Here is a 22,449-nt window from a genome sequence, read left to right as displayed (position 1 = left end):
TGTGCTAGTTTTAGTGAAATACGCATTTCAAATGAGAGACAATTCCTGGTGTGCTAGTTTAGTGGGGAGTTCTTTCGAAAGAAGAGGAAAAAGGAAAAAGCACAGGTGCCCTGATGGCCACTTGTCCATAGTAATCACAGCTTACATGCAAGATGGCCTCCATTCAGCATGGATGCTCTCTTTTGGAAGAAGTTTTTTTCTGAAGATCTCTTCCAGAAAAGCTTCTTCCGAAAGAAGCCTGCAGTCTAGACGTATCCTAAGAGGAATCCAAGTAGTAATAGATATAGTATACCAAATTCCACTAAAATGAGAAGTGTAAAGATCATTGAATAGATTAATAGATTTCAAGGCCAGAAGGAACCATTCTGATCACCTAGTCCTTTGTATAACATGGTCAGAGAAAATTCCCAGAACAATTCCTTTTGAACAAGAGCATTTAAAAAAATCCAATTAATTTTTCAACAGCATGTTTTATGCAAGGTAGAAGAAACTCCCAAGCCAAATACAATATTGGAACTGAGTGCTAGGAAGTTAAAAAAACTGTTTCCATATGTCTATTTGTATTAGATACCAGAATAAGGTGCCTGTGATCATTTGACTAAACATTTAACAATCTTAAACAGAAAGATACTGAGCAAAGTACACATTTGTGGTAGCTGACACAAGATTCACAGCAAACATATGGGCAACCTGAAAAGATCATAATCTGTCCCTACAGACTTGAGTTAATTATAGTATTGGCTAGGGGTAGGTATTCAGTGACAATACCACCAATGTAAATAAAGAACATATTAGAAAATGTAATTAGATTAAAATTAAATCAGACAAACCAAACATATTTCAACAAAAATAGACTACTATTTTCTGTAATTTTTTTCAATGAGTTTTGGCAGTGTGGATGCTCTCTTTAAGAAGTTTTTTTTTGGACGATCTCTTCCGGAAAAGCTTCTTCTGAAAGAAGCCTGCAGTCTAGACATAGCCTGAGAGAGAGAGAGAGAGAGAGAGAGAGAGAGAGAGAGAGAAATGTGCATAGAATAGCATCTGGAAAGCAGCTTTGATGTAAACAAGAGAATTAACAGGACATGTTTATTCTTGACCTGAACACAGTAATGCTTCCAAATAGGTAGCATTATTTCATTTTAAAAAATGATTAATTTTAACTAACAGCTGGTGAACTTCAAACAATTTGGAATTCAGCTAAGCCCTAAAGAGTTGGCATATTTGAGGATTAAGCACATATTTTCATAACCACCTCCTTCTGTATTCACCACAACCTAGTCTCTTGCTGAGCCAGCCAGATCCCTGTACCTTTATCTAACCCCATCAAGTCTCCTGACTCCAAACAGCCCTTTTTCTTAGTGCTCCAGTTCCAACAGGCCCTAAACCACTTATTTGCTGTTTCCTGAACCTTTCTATACCTTGTACTCTGTGTGGAGGAACAGCCTTTGTTTAGAAAAGCCTTCAGTGGAATATGGTCATTCTATTTACATTTCATAAGCTCCAAGATTCCCCAGGATAGAAGAGCCTCAGTGCTCAGACCCTCCCCACTGATTCTGGAGATGTCCTAGGACTCACAGAACTGAAGAAATAACTCAGACCATTTTCAAAAATGCAAAGCAAAGGGAATCATAGAACACTAGGACTGGAAGGGACCTCGAGAGGTCATCAAATCCAGTCCCCTGTCCCCATGGCAGGATCAAATACTGTCTAGACCATCCCTGATAGACATTTATCTAACCTACTCTTAAATATCTCCAGGGATGGAGATTCCACAACCTCCCTGGGCAATTTATTCCAGAAAAAGAGAAAGAGAAGAAAGAGAGATCAGCTTGATATTTAAGCTGAGGCACAGAATATTTCCCTATCTTGAAACCATCCTTAATGACAACAACATTGCCCCAAAAAACAATGTTCTTTTGAATAAAGTGCATAATACTCAGAGCTGAAAATGCTATTCCTATAGCTTGCGGATGGGCAAATACCGACCCACGGGTTGGATCTGGTCTGCCAGAGTTAGTCCCTGGTGGCCCCCCTCATCATTGTATTTACCTGTGCCTGTGCAGGTACAGTGGATCTCAGCACCCATCCCAGCGATCACCCATACCAGTGGAGCAACAGTAGCCCTTGGTGGCCTGCCACTGTTTTATTGCCCATCCCTGTTATAAACAACTGGTGAAATGAATCTTACAAAGATGTTAAAAAAGTCTGCTTCTTCCAAATTCAGTGATCCAGAACAGAGAAATCTCATATGAAGATAAAAGAAATACATTCCAGAGGTTGCCAATATGAGCCAATGTTATGCCATGAGGACATTTTGCTGAAATTGGGATCATTTCCTGTTTTAGCCATTAACTTGCTATGGAAAGTCTTAAGAGCTAATGGCAAAATTGTGCTTGGAGATCTCTGATTCCTTTCCATGTGTAGAAAGACCACAGCTTCATGTATAAGAGGTATTCTAATACATAAAGAAAAGATTCCCTGTGTTAATCTGAGAACAGAAGTTTTAGCCTCAAGGTGTGAGTAACTCCCACTGGCTTGCAAGGAAACTGAGCCTGGTTCTCAACAGCCTTACATTTTGGCTATGTCTAGACTACAGGCTTCTTTTGGAAGAAGCTTTTCTGGAAGAGATCTTCAAAAAAATCTTCTTCCGAAAGAGCGTCCACACTGAATGGACTCTATCTCGCATATAAGCTGTGATTACTATATACAGAATGGCCACCAGGGCACCTGTGCTTTTTTCTCTTTCCTCTTCTTTTGAAAGAACTCCCTCTTCTCCGTCCACACACATGCCTTTTTCTGAAAGAGCTGTTTTGGAAAAAGGCTTCTTCCTCCTAGAAAGAGGTTTACCAATGTCAGGAAAACTCCTCTGTTCTTTCCATTTTCTTTTGAAAGAACACAAATGCAGCACGGACGTTTTTCTGAAAAAATTCTGTAGTGTAGACACATACCCATTGTGTGGTCATTTTTATATGTTAAAAGTGGGTGTAGAATGTTCCCATTGCAATATTTATGGACAGGGACTGTGTCTGCTTCAATGTATGTATACTATTTAACATCAGGGGACCCTGCTGGGTTTCTATAATACATTTTTTACATTAATAATTTTACATACAAGTAAATGAATGCATAAGACATGGGGGGGGGGGGGCGATAAACCCATTGTCTCACTTCATACTTTAAAACTTCTCTCTAAGGACTTGATCCTCATCCTGTTCAAGTCAATGGCAAAACTCTCAACACCTGAATGATGCAGGATCAAGTCCTAAAAGGTAAAGGCTCTTTCTCCTCAAAGTTTATGCCTCCTTCTTAGATAGATTTTGAAAAAGAAGCAAGAACTATTACTCACATTTTCAGTTAAGATGGGAATCATTCTGCAAATAGTAACAGGTACATGGAGAGAAATAAAACTAATTTGTTATTATCTCTGTCATTTGCCATTTCTTGCATAAGTTAAGTTCACAGAGACTTGCCATTAAATAACAAAGGGTGAAATCCTGGCTCCATTAAAGTCAATGGGAACTTTGACATTGCCTTCAATGGAACCAGGATGTCACCATCATATTTTTTATGCATCATGCAGCATTTTATCCTATTCTACTTATAATGTGCATGAAAGGAAATATCACTCTGATGGACAACTGGGTCTCAGAAAAAATTAAATTAAAAAAGGAAACATGCATGGGAGTAGACAAAAAATGAGACTGAAGAATGCTTCCAGTGTAAGTCAACAACGGAAATAGGGCCTGCTCTAAGCAGCTATGCACTCAGAGAAAAACAAATTATTTGCATTATTTTACAGAGGGTATTCCAAAAGCCTAATCTCCCCAGGCAAGGTTCATGTTTGTGTGGGTTACTTATTCTCTTAGCTCCAATGATACTGCAGTCCTTCCGCATGCAAAAGTCCCATTGAGTGTCAGGGCAGTTCCAAGCCTGGAATAACTGCAGGATTGGATTGTTTATTAAGTAAATAATCAGAATCAGCAGGTTTGGAGTCATATGGGCACCAGATAAGCAGCCTGTTTTGTGGTAGGCTTGGGTATAAAATCCCAAATCCCATCAGCTTCTAGCTGCTGGCACAGAAGCTCACTAACAGCAAGCAGAATGGCCTTTTATTCTGCACATCTCATTTTCTTAGCTGGACTGGTATTTCTTGCTGAAGCTGCCCCATTGGTAAGTGTTTTGGTACTAAAGGGTGAATTAAAATGATTGCAAATAGCATAAATTCTCTGAAATCAAGCACAGATATATTCTATATTGTATGCATTTACTAGCCTGAAGCCAATTCCTATAGCCATTGTCATTCTACAGTGTTCTGGTAATGCCATTTTTCTCATGCATTTTCTTCAAAATTCATAGTAATATTTAAAATAAACTCAGCTTTGGGATTCATCTATATATTATTTCAAAGACCTTGTGGTTCATCTGTTTCACTGAGATCTTGTGGTTAAGAAAAAGGGGCTGGAATCTGGAAGATCTGGACTTTGTTCTTAATTCACACAGTAATGTTGGACAAATCCCTTTATTTCTCTGTGATACAATATTTATGACTATGTCTAGACTGCAGAGATTTTCTAGGATGCCTCCCAGAAAAAGCTTTGCCATGTCCAGAGAACGCATCCGCTTTTTTGGAACAATTTCGGAAAAACTGGAAGAAGGGATGTGTTGAAAGAGGTTTGTCTGAAGTCTGGTCCTATGTAAATGGGCCAAATTTCAGAAAAGCTTCTTTCAAAAGAAAAGCAGAAAAAGTTAATGCAAATTACGGTTCACAATTTGCGTATCATTTTCTGACTTTTCTTTGTAGTTTATACCTAGCCTAGATCTGTAAAATGGGGATAATTTTACTTTCCACATAAATGTGTTGTGATGCTTGTTTACTTCTTATACTGCAAGAGCCAAAGATGGGAGATGCTATTGAATTATTACTAAGAATTAAACACAGTATAGCAAAGATGGGGAAGGCAATTTCCTCTGAGGCCCAGGGATATTTCTGAGGTGATAAGATGCTGATCATCAAATGTAGAAGCTGAGGTGGTTAGCCTGCACATATACTTGTTCATTACTTTCTTGTCCTATTTCTGATCTCATTTAAAGAAACATCCTTAATTAGCATGTTGTTTTCCAGAGCTATTTGTAAATCAATCCCTGAAGTAATACAGTGCACCCAATCTAAGATTACCCTCCTGTTTGTGAACATCTATTTGTGAACTATACTGAGTTTAAAATACTGCTTTGTTTGAAACATGCCCTCATGAGGGTGTTAAACCCTGCAAGTGTGGCTTTTCTGCTCTTTGGAAGTAGAAAGGCATGTTGAATATGCCTCTATAATTTGGTGCACTACACAAATTTTTTTTTAAACACTTTCTCAAGGTTTCCCATGGGTCTGTTGATTCCAAGTGCCCTCTTATGGTGAAAGTTCTGGATGCAGTTAGAGGAAGTCCAGCTGCCAATGTAGCAGTTAAAGTGTTTAAAAAGGCTGCAGATGGAAACTGGAAGGAATTCGCTACTGGGTAAGTTATGTTGTTCTCTGAAACTTTTATGATGTCTTAAAGATCAAAATGAGATATAAAGGGGACTTTAACTGGATGCCCAACTTATTTTGCAAAGAATGCTTATGGAGCCTGATTTAAAGCCTATCAAGTTCAGGGAGATCAGGCCCATGAAGAGAATGCATACTAGTAGGGAGAATTACTTTGAATTTTTCATCTTACCTTAGTGAGAGAATATTTTATATTTTTATCCTCACTTTCAAAAGGTGCTGTGGTACCACTGCTGTTAAAAATTAAAACCCTGTGCACCTGACCTTCTGTATAGTCCAGGGTAGCCATCTTGATATACAGTAGGTCCAGAGCTTTATTTGTGGAGAAGTAAGCCAAGCAAATTCACTCTCCTCTAATCTTCATTAGAAAGCCCTAAACATGAAGACTACTTCTAGACTGGCATGATTTTCTGCAAATGCTTTTATCGGAAAAGTTTTCTGTTAAAAGCATTTGCGGAAAAGAGCATCTAGATTGGCACGGATGCTTTTCCGCAAAAGCACTTTTTGCGGAAAAGCGTCCGTGCCAATCTAGACGTGCTTTTTTGAGCAAAAAAAATCTGAGCTGTCTATACTGGCCCTTTTCCGCAAAAGGACTTTTGCACGAACGGGAACAGCATAGTATTTCTGCAAGAAGCACTGATTTCTTACATGAGATCGTCAGTGTTCTTGCGGAAATTCAAGCGGCCAGTGTAGACAGCTGGCAAGTTTTTCCGCAAAAGCAACAACTTTTGCAGAAAAACTTGCCAGTCTAGACACAGCCAAAGACAATAAATGACCTTCCCTCTTGTTTTCACTGACACACATGGAAGTCAGGAGAAGCCCCTTGGACAAGGTTACACTGGTGTAACTGAGAGCAGAAAAGGGTCCACAGTATTTGTTTCTGGTTCCAGTTATGGCATTTTTATTGCACATATTAGTGAGGTATCTGAGCAGCTCACAGCCTGCCATCTATTTAGCCTTACAACACTCCTTTGAGTGACGTTGGAAAGCAATTACTCCCATTTTACAGATGGGGACCTGAGACAGAGAGATTAAGTGACTAGCCAAAGGTCATGCAAGAAGCAGGGAGCTGAAGACAGGTCTCCCAAGTGAGCACCCTAGCCAGTTTATCTTCCTGAATATCTTTTGCTACAGATTTTGTGACATTATTTATTTCTCTCTGCAGCATTGAGATCATTGTTTTCCTCTGTCTCTGGGCAATTCACAAACCAACCTCTGTACATGTGCTACACCATAGCTGAATAGATCTGAAGAAACTTTTAAGAGCTAATATAGGAACAAGCAGCATTCAGAATGCATTTATAAATGTAAAAAGTGAAACCTTGTACAAAACTTATTTTCTTCCCAAGTTTTTCATGCAGGTGATGGGACAAGTCTATTTGTCTCTAAAAACCACAGTATGTTTTTCTGCCATCATTAGGAACACTATATTGTTTCTAAAATATATGAGAATAGTAGTTTTTAAAAGCATATGTAACATGTCTATATGCAATCTGCAGAGGAACAAGCTAAATACTATATTCCCTTAGTTGTGTAATATAAGAGCTTACCTTGTAAAATTGTTCTTAATTGAGATTTAGGGATATATCCTGCCACTTTTATGAACCAATAGCTCCCACTGAAGTAAATGGAAACTACAAGTGTTCAGTATCACGGAACATCAAGTCAATCTTTTTAAGCCTCTAAATATGAATTTATGAAACTGGTTTTAGATGCATAAATTTGGAAAATTTTGACTCCTTGTTTTTGCCTGGGATAGTAGGAAGGCCTGCAGTGTGGAGGATAAGACGTTCCGGTTTATTGTTTTTGTATGAAGTCCACTAAACTTTATTCCTTCTTAAATGGCATGGTGTTTGGCTACTGCCATGCTACTTTCAAACATCGCACTTGTTTGAGCAGCTGACAAATTTTCAGACATGGGATTTTACAACCACAGGGCTGGCAGTACTGTTAGGTTATTTTTTACTTTACACAGATCTATGTTTACAAGTTTTACAGCAGAGCTGGGGAACCTAAAGCTTGCCTTGATCTGGTGTCTGAGACTTGGGGCTCCCCCTTAGCATTGGCGAGCTGGTGCTGGAGCTCCAGCCCTCTGCTGTTCTCCCCATGGGGCTAGAGCACACAAAATCTACTAGCCTGGGCCTGAATGATTTTTCTGTGCGTCAGTGGCTCCTGACCCAAGAAAGGTTCCCCACCCCTGACTCGTAAGACATAACCTGGGCCAGAAGACATGGTTAATAGTAATTCTAGACCTAGGGTGTGTCTAGACTACATGCCTCCTTCGACGGAGGCATGTAGATTAGCCAGATCGGAAGAGGGAAATGAAGCCGCGATTAAAATAATCGCGGCTTCATTTAAATTTAAATGGCTGCCCCGATCTGCCGATCAGCTGTTTGTCGGCAGATCGGGGGAGTCTGGACGCGATGCCCCGACAAAGAAGCCTTTCTTCATCGACACAGGTAAGCCTCGTGAAACCAGGTTTACCTGTGTCGATGAAGAAAGGCTTCTTTGTCGGGGCATCACGTCCAGACTCCCCCGATCTGCCGACAAACAGCTGATCGGCAGATCGGGGCAGCCATTTAAATTTAAATGAAGCCGCGATTATTTTAATCGCGGCTTCATTTCCCTCTTCCGATCTGGCTAATCTACATGCCTCCGTCGGAGGCATGTAGTCTAGACACACCCCCATAGATCTATTGCCAGAGGATGTTGTGAAGACCAGGACTTTACCAGGGTTCAAAAAAAGAACTAGGTAAATTCACGGAGGTTAGGTGCATCACTACTTCTTAGCATCTGGTATTGGCCACTGTTGGAAGACAGGATAGTGGGCTAGATGGACCTTTGGTCTGACCCAGTTTGGCTGTTCTTATGACCTTAAGTATAAAACTAATTTAATATATGTGCACCAAAGTTGCAAACATTTTGCATAATTCAGAAAATAAGCTAATAATTGGGCCAAGAAGTGAAAAATTTGGAACCTGGCGTTCAAATTTGTTGGGATGGTCCCTGCAATCCTATTACATTGGTTGAGAATGGAGGGCTGATTTGTTTTGTTTTAATAGTTGATTGATGGATGAAGATGAATCCTTAGTGTTTATTACATTGAGTACTTCAGTGAAACTACTCACATTTGTAAGCACTAATCCACCACTGAATGCCTGCAGGACTGTACCCTACATATGTCACGTTGCTACAAATTACCAGCTCACAGCCGTGTCATATCTGTGAGGAAAAAGACTGATGCGAAAAGGATGAAAAATGTGAATGGCAATGATGCACTGATGTTGAGGGACCTGAGATCCTTTTCTATTTTGATATATGTACAATAATCAGACAAAATATGTGCACTCTGGGTGATATTCATCTTCTGGCCAAAGGAAATCAAACTAATGTCTGGGTCTTTGTTCTGCTATAGGAGTGTAAATAAAAGAAATGTAACTCTGGCAGCTCAGCTTAGGGTATGGTACAGTGAGAGGAAAAGGAAACAGGTGGTTAGCAAACTTGTCAAACAGCAACAGTCACAAGCAACAGATGCACTTTTCCTTTACCGAGCGTCAAGGGTGCATAACTGTGTGGCTGCTCCTGCTTGTGAGTGAGTAGTGAACTGAAGGTGAACTCACCAATAGGCATGCCTGCCCCAAACGGTCAGCAGTCAAGAAACAGAATAGAATTTATCCAAAGAGAAAAAGATCTTTAATAATCATAATTCATGACAGAACTTTTGCTATTTTATTGATAATTTAGAATTTACTACAGCTTTTTAAACTAAAGTAAAAAAACCACTTTGGATTATTTGACTAGTTTTGATTATCTTACTCATTGGAAAGCATTATACAGAATCTCTCTGGAGGGTCCTATCACATAAATGCATATTGCTGTTGAAATCTGAGAGAAAATTTTTGACCATCTCTAATGATTTCTTCTAAAAAATGTGGGTTAGTCAAAATAAAAAATTTCCTCCTGAAACTGTCCATGTTGACTAGATTTTTCAGTTTCACAGCTGGGAGTATTGAGCCAAAAAGTGTCATTTTGAATCACCATTTCCAAATGAAAATGCCATTTATTATATCACATTGTTTCAGGGTTTTCTGGTTGGTTCGACATTTTGGGAATTTTTTAAGTCACAAAAAGTTTCAATACTTCGGTTTAACATTCCAACACTCCAATTAAGAATTAAAATTAACTTTGAAAGATCAAAATTTCTCCTAGGATGAAAATTTTGTTTTCTGAACTGCTATAGTTGTAATGTCTTGAAAGGATACCTTCTTGTATCTTTGACCAAGGCTTTGGACCATCAGAGAAAAACTACAAATATTTCAGTCTCAATTTTAAACAAAACCCAGTCCACGAGGGCAGGCAAATTTGGAAATATGTTATCTCACAGACCTTCTGAATATCTGGATACAATCAACAACTAAAACTGTTCATGTGCCATTGACATAATAAATTATTGAGTGTACATATTGGGAGATGCCCTTCTCAAGGTATGTACCTATGTATGAATAATTACTATCATTCTGTCTCTTAATACTACCCTTAGTGCATTATGAAAAAAACACCTTGAATTTGAAGTAACTATTTAAAAGGTAGGAGGTGAGTTACAGTCCAATAAGTGACTTTATTAAGAAGCTTAATTCAAACTGAGTTTAACTAAAACATGCAAGGGAAGCTAATTCCAGCTGAGAAGTTCTGAGGAAGAAGTACAGTCTAGTTGTATAGGGGACTAGGAGTCAGGTAACTATTTAACTCTTCACTTGACTATCTGTGACCTTGTTATTTTCACACTGGATGTCAACGTACTTTTGCAAATATCACATATTTCAGTAATTCCCTTTGGGCATGTCTACACAGAGCATTCTTTCGGAACAACATCAGTTATTCCGAAATAAGGTAGTTTGTGTCTACACAGCAAGCTCGTTATTTCAAAATAAATTCAAAATAATGGGCTTCTTACTCCAACTTCTGTAAACTTCATGGTACGAGGAGTAAGGGAAGTTGGGGGAAGAGTGCTCTATTTTGAAATAACTGCTGTGTAGACAGTGCCAAAGGTTGAAATAAGCTATTTTGACTTAAGCTACGCAATTAGCGTAGCTCAAATTGCATAGCTTATTTCGAGTTTAGCTTTGCTGTGTGGACATGCCCTTTGTCAGAATGAGTTCTTTCATGGATTAGGGTTAGAATGTTGAAAATGAGCTACTGCCTATGCATTTGAATTCATTTATGCCACAACTTTTAGTCTACAGCACTATTTCATTCTACTGAATATGGTCCAAGTTAGTAGGATGCCTGTAAACAGTTGAAGGCATAGTTTCAATACAGCATACAACCCAGGAGGAAGATAAATAACATTGATTTCAAGGGCACTTTACACTGAGCATATTACATAAATCCCAAGACAGCATGAATGTAGGTAATAAAAAGTTCAGTCACCACACACAGCTTTATAATGAAAAGGTCCCAGACAATGTAAATGGAACAGATTTTTTAACACTGCTAGCTAGGATTTTATATTAATTATTAAAGAGAGGAAGGCCTTGAGCCATCTCCCTACATTCCTTGCGTGCAAAATGAAAATGCTGTCTTTTCTCTCAACTTCCTTCCATCCACAAAGCATATGATTAAAACATTTCTCTAAAGGAATTCAGACGCATCTGTTCTTCAGTCATATGTTTTCTAGAACACGGAAAACAACGATTTATAAAATACCCTGAAGGAATCTTATTCTTTGTGGCAGCGCATCAAGTATCCCCTGACCCTGCACCCCGTCTGCAGCAAATTGAGACTCCGCCAGCCAGTAGACTAGAGAGGGTTTATTGCTTCTCTAGGATACAGCACAGCCGGGTTCTATGTGGGCATAGAATTGAGGGGCCAGGCAGCCTTAGCCCCTTGGAGTAGGGGTCCACAGGCTCCTGAACCCTCAGTACTCAGCTTAGTCTCTTCTCTCCATGTTTCCCAGCCAAGACTGCCTCTTCTCCAAACCACACCCTTCCTTTGTTCAGACCACTTTCCTTGTCAGGTAAGAATCAGTCGGGACACTGTCTACGTGACCTGAGGTTCCTCAGGGCGACCCCCCGCTGGGCAGTGCTTACAGATGCAGCCAGTAGGGGTCACCCCCAGCTCACACAGCAACCAGTGAATGCCCAACCAGAGTGGGCCTAGGGCCACTAGAGTAAACAGCCCATCGTATATCTCCCCCCTCCAAGAGCAAACTGAGCAGGGTCACTCCACTTCTCACCTGGGGAAGTTTGGCCCTCCTCCCCGCCGCCGGGGACAGCAGCGACAGTGACATTGGTGCTCCCCTTGGCTTGGGCCTGCTTTGATGGTGCTCTGCAGGAGCCGGCTCTGCCCTGTTCGGCTGCTGGACGGCTTTGAGGGGCTGGCATGGGCCCACTCTCTATGGTCGTACCAGCCCTTCCACTTCCCTTGGGCTCTGTCCAGGGTCTCCCTGGCTGGGCCCATAAGCTCAGTGAGCCTTTCCCAGAGAGCCAAGATGTCCTCCACCCCCAACTCTCCATCTGGGGAGGCCTTCCCCTCCCATAACTCTCCCGGCAAGCCAAAGGGGGTCCTTCCCCCTTTGGTAGCATGGCTCGGTCAGGGAGAACCTGGTAGATCCTTGGGGTGCCTCCCTGTGTGCAGACAGCAGGTACGGCAGGTACTTGTCCCAGTCCTGTAGGTGCCGGTGCACCCCCACTTCCTTGGGGTCCTTAGCCCCTCAATTTCAGATGTACCTGGGCTATTGGCACCTTAAGCAGGATCCTGTCTATGCCCCTCAGGGTCAGCTGAGTGTTCGGTACCATGTGGTCTGGGGCTACTACCTCAGGCCGGGCCAGCATTACCTCTGCACCCATGTCCCAGTAGCCCATCACCTCCCTGCCATCCACCTGCAGGGGCTGCCCTGCTGCCACCCGGTACATGGAGAAATCCACCTCCAGAGGGTCAGATCTCCCAGGGAAGTTGGCCTGAGAGGCCTTCCTCACACTTTGAGCTGAGGTTTGCCTGCTGGCCCACCCTTCTCCCAGCACCAGCCAGTTAACCCTAGAAAGTCCTGGGTTGTGGGACCTGTCCTGGTGCCTGTTGCCCTGAACTCTCTTGTGGCCTCTTTGTCCACAGCAAGTTAGGTCCTGCAAGTCCCTTTAGGCTGGCTCTGTCCGGGCCCTGGCTGTCTCTCTGTGGGCCAGATGGCTGGTCCCTGTCTCTTGGGCTCGCCCCGTAGGTGATTTCCTTCGTTACTCAGCCGAGAACCGGTCTCTGCACGATTCTCTCTCTCCCCAGGACTCCTGTTCACACCCGGACCAGCTGTCTGTTAACTCATCCGCCGACCCTCCGGCATCCTGGGGGTCCTCTGGCCTCCAGTCCTTGAGCCCCAGGCTCAGGATGGGTGGACATGCTTCATAGAACTGTTCCAGGATCATCAATTTAACCAGGTCCTCTGCAATCTGGGCCCCGACCCCAAACACCCACTTGCGGCAGTATTGTGCCAGGCAGGAGGCCATATTCATATAGGTCTCTCTTGGCTCCTCCTTCCACCCCCTGGAACTTCTTCCGGTACATCTCCAGGGTCAGCCCGAACTTGTGCAGCTGGGCCTCTGACTCATTTGCAGTCGCCTGACTGCAGATTCTCTAGTTGGTTGAGCATCTCTGCGGCCTTCTGATCCAGCAAGGGGGTGAGCTGTTGGAGCCGGTCCGCTGGGGGACTCTGGTGTAGATCACTCAAAGGAGCTAAGGAACTCGTCCATGTCCCCCACATCTTTACATTGAGCCAACACGAGCGTCTCAAAGTGTCTGGCCATCCCAGGCCCCCTGGGGTCCTCCCCACTCACTGCAGTTGGGGCCCCTCGCCTTCTCCATTCCGCCATGGCCAGCTCATGCTGCCGCTGTCTCTCTCAGTCCTGGCGTTCCTCCCTATGGTCTGGCTGCTCTTTCTCTTGTGACTCCAATTCCTTTTGCCTCAGCTTGATCTCCAGCTGTCGCAGCTCTGTCAGGATGGACACCGCCCTGGACGTACCACTGCTGGCGGAGCATGGCCTGGTGGGCATTGCATCTGTCTGGCGGACTCCAGCCCTCCCTCCAGTCTGAGAGCCTGAGATACTCCCAAGGGGTGTCTGGCTGCTCCCCAATGAGACAGGATCCATGATCCTGGACTGTTCATTCTCTTCCAGCCGGGCAATCAGCTGGGCCTTGATTGTTTTCCCATGGGCAGGCCGCTCTCTCTGCACAGCCCCACAAGGTCTGCCTTCGGGAGTAGGCAATCTCCTCGCTGATCCCCGGGGTGTGGACTCACCGGCCGAGTGCTGCAGAGCACCACAACTCGCAGGATTCGCTTTGCTCTGCCTCCAGCATGCCTGTCTCTTGCAAGCCCTTTCTTTCTACTGCACCCTGTTGCTGGAAGCTCCTGTTGCTGGAAGCTCCATCTACCCCTGACACCACTGTGGCGGCACATCGAGTATCCCCCAACCCTGCACCCTGTCTGCAGCAATATGAGACTCTGCCAGCCAGTAGACTAGAGAGGGTTTATTGCTTCTCTAGGATACAGCACAGCCCAGGTTCTATGTGGGCATCAAAGTGACGGGCCAGGCAGCCTCAGACCCCTTGCGTTAGGGGTCCACAGGCCCCTGAACCCTCAGTACTCAGCTTAGACTCTTCTCTCCATGCTTCCCAGCCAAGACTGCCTCTTCTCCAAACCACACCCTTCCTTTGTTCAGACCACTTCCCTTATCAGGTAAGAACCAGTTGGGACATTGTCTATGTGACCTGAGGTTCCTCAGGGCAATCCCCCTCTGGGCAGTGCTTACAGATGCAGGCCAGTAGGGGTCACGCCCAGCTCACACAGCAACCAGTGAATGCCCAAACAGAATGGGCCTAGAGCCACTAGAGTAAACAGCCCCTCAACTATGTCACACTCTTCAAATGCAGAAACTCAATAAATGACTCAATATACAGTTATGCTTAAACAAGCCATCAAGCTGTAGTTCCAGCCCATGAGTTTCTGCCAAGTTAAGCACGGAAGGGAAAAAATATTTCCCAATGAAAATGGAGGTATCATTTGAGCTATTCAAACTAAATACATGAGAAGATACTGTTGTATGCAAACTGTACTTTCACTGTTTACTTTCCATTAATAAGTTTTTCTCTGTTGGGCAGAACCCGTTAAACTGAAAGTGTAAGTCAGTTTCACTCACAGAAGCTTTGTTTACAATCCATCGATTGAGGCCTTGGGGAACTATATCACTGCACTGATTAACAACAATAAATGTAAGGATATCAGGGAATGTGTTTACGCTCAGCAGTCCCCTAACTTGGTTACAAAATTGCACCGGTTTGTTGCATAGACTGGTCTTGTTGTAATCCAGTAATGAAAAATATGGCTGTTGTGCAGACTAAAATGAACATTGGAACCATGCTTGTAACCAAATCAGGCGATATTCACACTATAACAAGGCATTACTTTTATGTTATACACATTGCAATTGTGGGGTCTGATTGCAATTCTTGGAGTCATACTCTTAAACAAACAATTGCTGTTGTTCACGGGTATAACAGAGACTTTTTTTTAATTCAATTCTTAATTTGAAAATGTCTCCCTATCCCATGGATGAAGATGGCCCACATTATGTTTTTGCCCCTTCATCAGATGAGAGCAAAGAATGAATGGAGAGGTTCATTATAAACATAGTCTACACACTCACAAACAGATACTTCCTTTTACAAGGTCTAATTTAGGACAAACTTCTGCATCACTGAAGTCCCCATGGGAGTTTTGCTATTGGACTTTCATGAGCACAGCATCAAGCTTGCAATGGCTTTTACCTGGTACTACTACCATACACTTGAATACAGGACTGGGAGCAACTTGTCTCATGCAAAATTCCCTAACATTCTAGGATGGTGGAAAATGCCACTAGATGTATACTCAAAGTGGAATTTTTCAATCGAACTCAGCACGGGTCTCATTCTGCTACCATTGATGTTGAGAGCTTTTGAAAATCCCACATTATTTGTAAGTAAATACGATGCTCAGTTGCTCTTCACAAAGATTGTAATAATCACGATTTTAAATGATTTAAGTAAGACATTAGCAACCAAACCAAAAGGTACAGAAGCTTGAGAAGTAAAATACCTATGATTCCATCAAGCTTAGCTCGTCAGTGCTGGCTTATTCACTATTTGCTATTTTTATGGAAATTATAGACAATTTATTGATAATAAGTTAATTTTGCTCTTTATTTCATGACTGCCATGTGCCATTAACTTTTTGGTGTCTGCAACACACACCTGAACCATAGGATGCAAATTTATATATCATATTTCGGAAAGCTACTGTAGCCTTGTCTTCGTTTTCCCTCTGATTAGTTGCATTAGTCTTTTTGTTCAGTATCCTCTTTCTATTGCTATTGCACCAACAATCTGTGTATCCGAATGCCCCTGGAATGTTTTAATCCCAGATCCAGATAGGCCTAAACTAGAAAAGGAATATTGCAGACACTAAATCTGGATTCCATCTTCTCTCAAGTTCTGGGTTGTTCACATCTGACAGATTGATTCTGTGTACATAAAATACAGCCTAACTGAAAAACTCAATTTCTATGAGTTGTTCTGATAAGAGATTTTGGCTCAGGCTCAATTGCTGGTTTAACTGACACATGGCTAGAATAGGTAGGCTAATGTGATTAAATAATTTGTACTCTCAAAATTCATACAAACTTCTGCAGAATCTGACACTCTTCCTTTTGCAAGTGTAAATACCAGTGAGCATTCACTAATCAACTACTCTGCCCTTTTTTGTCAGTTTATTCAAAGTTAAATAAGGGCCAGTTCATAAACATTAATAAATGGAATAAATTAACTGTTTTCAAGTCAGGGATGGCATCCCAGTTCTAGAAACCTCTCATCACGATAAACCTATTTCAATCAAAAGTTTGGATTGTTTAATGTTTTCAGTTTATTCTTGTTAAAGTTTATTCCCACTGAACTAAATTGTGGCCCCAGAGTTTCTACAGCAACTTGAAAGGAACTAGACTTTTCTCCCAACAAATATGCCTTTACTTTGTAGTTAGAGCAACTCCTCCTTCATTGAGACTGTTTTCCTTGATTACAATTCATTCTAGGACAAAAACAAGTATAATGAAAGAGGATGATGGAAAGAAGAAAGTGGGAACAATACAACTGATTTGTTCTCTGATCATCATTAGGGTCTTTCATTATCAATCCCTCTCTTCCAGCTCCCACTCTTTGGCCGTGTCCAGACTCAGGGTTTTTTTCGGGAAAAGTAGCCTTTTCCCGAAAAAACTTCCCCTGCGTCCAGACTCAAGCCGCGTTCTTTCGAAATTATTTCGAAAGAACGTGGCTTTTCTTTCGATGGCGGTAAACCTCGTTTCACGAGGAAAAACGCCTTCTTTCGAAAGTTCCTCTTTCGAAAGAAGGCGTTCTTCAATGTAAATAGGGCTTCTTCAAAAGAGAGCATCCAGACTCGCTGGGTGCTCTCTTTCGAAAAAGCGGATTGCTCTTTCGAAAGATCCGCCTGCAGTCTAGACGCGATCTTTCGAAAGAGGCTCTTTCGAAAGATGCTTTCGAAAGAGCCTCTTTCGAAAGAAGCCTGCAGTCTAGACATAGCCTTTGTTATCTGCCTACACAGCCATATTCACAGGTGGCAGTAAAACTGGTGAGTCCTATTAGCTTTTCAGACTTCAGACCCATTCTTTCTTCAAATAACATCACACCATTATATCGGATTGTGAAGTTATTCCATTCATAAATATTTCAAGAAAAACAGGCAAAAATAGAGAGAAAAAAGGAAAAAAATAGAAAATAAAAACAGGGAAGAAGAACAGGGAACTAGAAACCATCTATGTAACCATTTGAACAACTGAAAAAAGACCTAATTGTTTATACTGGCTAGCCCATGTTACAAATACCCATTCCTTTCCACTTTTCTGTTTTAGCCTCCTGCTGGATTTTATCATTAACCTAGGTAGGGGGCTCTTTGGACAAGGCTTTTTTTTTCAATACTCATTTATATAGCATCTAGGATAATGGGTCCCTGGTCTTCAATTTGACCCCTTTGAACTGTAATTCAAATTAATACTACTAACAAACATAGAGATATTATCATGAGCCCAAAAGCAAACAACATTCAGAGTCAATTAAAAATGTTTTGCCTCATATGCTTTTAACAGGTAGTCAGCAGATCTTTTTCCCTCAAAAATCTTCCTCCTTCCATAATTCTATCATGGCATGTCTCCGGATACCACGTCAATCTTTTTCTAGGCCTCTAATTTTCAGTTCCACATCACACATGCAAGTTGAACACCAAATCAAAATAGGCCTTAGCCAAAATGCATGTCATAACTGTAGTAATTCTGTCGCTCAGAGTTAATGTGTGATATATATGGATGAGCTGGTAACAAGGATAGGCTCTGTGATGCTGGGAAGCATACACTGTGCAGAAGATAGGGAATTATTTCAGATGAATAGAATCATTCAGTGGGGGCCACAGAACTGGCTACTTAACATTCCACACTGTCTACTGCCGTGATACATCTGAATGTCAAGATAAAAAATTAATGTGGCTATTTATCATCACAGGAAAACCACTGAATATGGGGAGATCCACGAGCTCACCACAGATGAACAATTTGTAGAAGGGGTATACAAGATTGAGTTTGACACCAGCTCTTACTGGACCAGACTTGGCCTATCTCCATTCCACGAATATGCTGATGTGAGTATTTATTCAGCTGTCTTACACATTGAGTAGAACATCTGCTTTAAAAGTGCATATGCACAAAGAGTAGCATTATGCACTGCAGCATCTCACCCTATCATACAGCATCATCTGCAGAAAATCTGCAGTACATTCCACTGGAATCAAAGAGCTCCCTCATAAGTTAATGGGCCAAACTCTCCGCTAGTGTAAATGGGCAAAACTCCACTGCAGTCAACGGAACTGCCCCCATTCACACCAACAGAGAACCAAATTGTACTCAAATTGGTGCATTATTCAAATACCTTAAAGATCTGAAATGTTCTGCAGTATGGAAATGCTTTTATCATTGCTGGGATGGCTGCAAGGCTTTGGAGATCCATAATGAATGAATGGTATCAACATAATATAAATCAGAAAAGGGTCTTTTTTTTTTTCTTTTTTTTTTTAAAACTGGGGGCATTTTCTTGTTTTGAACAGCAACTCCAGGTTCGGTAATCTAGAAATCACTGAAAGCTCTTTAATCTGACCTGTAGCTTTAAAAAGTCAGACATTTTTTGCCTGCATATCATGTGTTATAGTAAAGTTTAAAGTGCATTTCTCCCCAGATCATTTCTAAAGCATGTGATAGGGAAAACTTCAAACAAACACCATCTAGGAATAAATTATAAGGGAAAGGAAAAAAATCAACATGGCTTTAAAGGCTATTCTATCCAAAATTTCCAGAAGGACTGAGGAGTAATTGTACCTTATGTTTTCATTGGCTGGTGGCCTAGCACTTCTATTTTTTTCACATTTTATAATGTTTACATAGAGTTTCCAGGAAAAAAAAAGCAGCTTATTATTGAATTCTATTCAATTTTCCTAAAAGACTGAATCAAATATTCTGAGAAGCTCTAAACTACATTACATTTTAAATCACAAGCCTGTTTTATATTGCTAAGGACTGATCCTGCAAGGAACTGAGACCACTTCCATTGTCTTCTGAGAATTAAAAAGTACTCCGCACCAGACAGGATTAGGTCTGTAAGGGCCTAATCCAAAGCCTAAAAAATAAAATCAATAGGACTCTTTTCACTGACTTCAATGAGCTTTACATTAGGTCCTGAACCCTCTAATAGAGATTTAGATTTCTCAAGGCATTAAATTGTATCTACTTTAGTAGGTTTACATAGTTAATGAAAGATTAAACCATTAACTGAAAGAAATCAGCCAAATGCTACTCCAGGGAAGTCTGTATGCTAAATCTATTGCTGAGGTAGTTTTGGGGTATATATGTTGTGCTTCAAACTGACAAGTATTTTCTTTTCCAGGTGGTTTTTACTGCTAATGATTCTGGGCACCGTCATTATACCATTGCTGCACTCCTCAGTCCCTTCTCATATTCAACTACTGCTGTAGTCAGTAACCCACAGGAATAAGTATGCCCCACAATACCCTCCATTGATAGAATTACCATAGGGTTTTAGGAGGTTGTTAATTCTTATAACTAACAGCATGCCTTTTTGCTATAGTAGTCTTTATTTTGTAACCTGGCCAAAAACTCAGACAAGTCAATAAATGTTTAAAGACAAAACTGTTGTGATTTTCCGAGTAATTTTTCTCTCTGTTCAGAAGGGACGCATTGGTGTAGAAGTGCAAAACAAAAAAACCCACCCATGCATTACCATTTGACTTAGTGCAGTAACTTGTAATTGAGCCCCTCTCTATGCTGTTAGAAAACAGTTAAATTCATTGCCTTTTTCTTTGATGCCATGTGTTTGAAAGAAGTTACATTTTGGCAGTGAATACCAAGAGCTATAGTCTGCTATCAGCATACATGCTTAAATTCCAGAAATAACTAAACTAATTCTAATGAAATTATAGTCACATTTATTTATTATTTGTATCATGGCAATGACACGGGACTAAGTGGCCACGAGACAACATTGTTCTAGGAGGGATGCAAACCCAAAAGAGACCACCACCGCACAAATGAGTAAGGGGAAGGGGATAAAGTTTAAAAGCAAAGTGAACAGACTGATGGTTTTTATCATGAACTTTTATTCAAAATGCTGTATGCATCTAAACATTTGACCAAATTCAGTTTATGGATGCCATTTGTCAATCTTCTCAAACATCTCTGCACTTGCCAAATTCAGCTGGAAGCAGATATAATGAAAGAAAGCGTGTCCCTATTTGGAAAAAGAAAAGTACCTCCATTTGTCCCTTTCAACAGCACAGTGGAGTTCTATGAAACTTCATGTTAATTCAATCCCAGCCTCATGGACTCTGCAGGATTTCACCATCAGTCCCAACGCCATCAGGATTTCACCATCAGTCACAACAGACACAGAATATTGCTCTTGCTCGCTCTCCACACACACACACACACACACACACACACACACACTCACTCACTCACTCTTTAAAGACAAGTGCTAAGACAGAAGCTTGACTTTTAACAAAGTTATCTGTGTGACAACTCAAGAGATCTTGCAAAATCAGCATGGGTTGCTGCAGACTGTGTGTGATCAGCTGAAGTCATGGAGACATTGTTTTTTGGGGTAGTGGGTGGGAATCATTTGTCTAGACTGGTGGATTAGTCTGCTGGATTGAGTATGTTTGTTCTAGTGGAATTGGCAGCCACTGGAATAGTAACTCTCAAAAATACCAGTTGAGTTTGCCAGTGACCTTTTAGTTTAAATTCTTTAAATTGAGAGCTTGTTCAGAAGACTTGGTACAAGTGACTTAATAAATTAATAAAACTGTAAAGACTGCAGCAAAAAATTAACTGTTTGGATTTTTCTAATTTCTGGACTCTGCCCTTGTTATATAACTCTTACAAACAAAAGTCAAATATTTCCATTTGGTGCCGTTTCAATGGAATAAGTTTTAAAAAGTATCCAGTTTTTGGTAAATCTTATTCAGATTGCAGCTTGAAAAAAACAGTATGTTTGCCCTTGCTACACTCAATAACTAAATATTTATTTGTGAACAACAATTGCATACAGAGAACAAAATGTTTTTACTTAACCACATTCAGTTATCCATGCAATTCTAGGTTTCACACAATTGAAGACTGAATATATGTGTTAGAAGCAATGGCCACAAAATTCAGGTCCTTATTTCAGGGCTCTGCATGGAGCACATTTAAAAAAAAAAAAGTATACATCCATCACTCTCAAATTCATCACGTGTTCTTGTCCTGACCCAACGATTTGTAGCCACATCCCACAGTCTCTTGGGACGAATGCAAGAAACCATTGCAGTTATGATGGTGGGAATTGATGATGTGCAGGGAGAGGGTGGAGGGCAGAAATGTGTTTAGGGAAATTCTGGAGGGGTTAGATTCTCCTTAGTGTGAGCTATTGGGTGTTTTTCTAGCCTGTGTGGTTGCTAATGGCCAGGGTAGCTGATGTTTACTGAGGACTTGTCTGCAAGTTAGGTGGAGCTGTGGTGGGGAGTGCTTACATAAAGACTTCTATGATGAGACATCAACAATCTTATTAAAAGAAGAATCCAGCTGATCACAAGCATAGAGCGACAATTTAGATTACAAGACAAAGTGCCAAATTAAAAGAAATAACTACCAATTTTAGGGATTAACTTTCCACGTGCCATTGATTTGGGCCATAATTTATTATAGTATTTAGATAATAATTTGACGACCTGAAAACAGTTGGGTGCAAATGGCTTTTGGACATCTATGCGACATGGAGGGGAGATAGGCAAGTGGAAGCATGACACAAAGTGATCTGACACAGCTGCACAACTCTGAAGAGGCTGTCTAAGGTGATCTGTAGACTGCTGCTTTTTTTCAGAAAAAGATAACTAAATTGTGCTCCGCAATTTGCGTATCTTTTTCCGATTGTTTTTTCAGAAAAGGCTTTTCTAAAATTTGGCCTGTCTACACTGGGCCAAATTTTGGAAAAGCTTCCTCTTTTTGGAAGAGCCCTTCTTCCTCGTGAAACGAGAAAGACAGGGCTTCTGAAAGAGCGTGTCTGCTCTTCCGCAAAAAATGTTGGAAGAACAGATGCATTCCCTGGATGCGGCAGCATTTGTCCAGGTTCCTGGAAAAACTCTGTAGTCTAAACATAGCCTAAGAGGATGGAGCGGTCCACAATGACTTTGGTACTGTTTTCAACAAAGAATGAGGTAAGTGACCGTTGGTTTTAGATACTCTCACCCATATAATGAGTGTATTTTCCATGTTATGACCAGAATTAAATCT

General features: G+C 41.2%; 1 protein-coding gene across 1 annotated transcript; it reads left to right on the top strand.

The window, feature by feature from the left end:
* The first annotated feature begins 4,018 nt into the window (after positions 1 to 4,018).
* Positions 4,019 to 21,994, top strand: LOC102452447 (transthyretin). Its single transcript, XM_006113604.4, has 4 exons — positions 4,019 to 4,170; positions 5,368 to 5,507; positions 18,119 to 18,254; positions 19,550 to 21,994. The coding sequence occupies exons 1-4, from the start codon at positions 4,102 to 4,104 to the stop codon at positions 19,655 to 19,657; spliced, it is 453 nt and encodes a 150-aa protein (XP_006113666.3). The 5' UTR covers positions 4,019 to 4,101; the 3' UTR covers positions 19,658 to 21,994.
* The last annotated feature ends 455 nt before the right edge of the window (positions 21,995 to 22,449 follow it).

The sequence above is a fragment of the Pelodiscus sinensis genome, chromosome 2 (genome assembly GCF_052426305.1).
Source record: "Pelodiscus sinensis isolate ZL-2025 chromosome 2, ASM5242630v1, whole genome shotgun sequence".
Classification (NCBI taxonomy): Eukaryota; Metazoa; Chordata; order Testudines; family Trionychidae; genus Pelodiscus; species Pelodiscus sinensis.
This window is presented reverse-complemented; position numbering and strand designations above follow the sequence as displayed.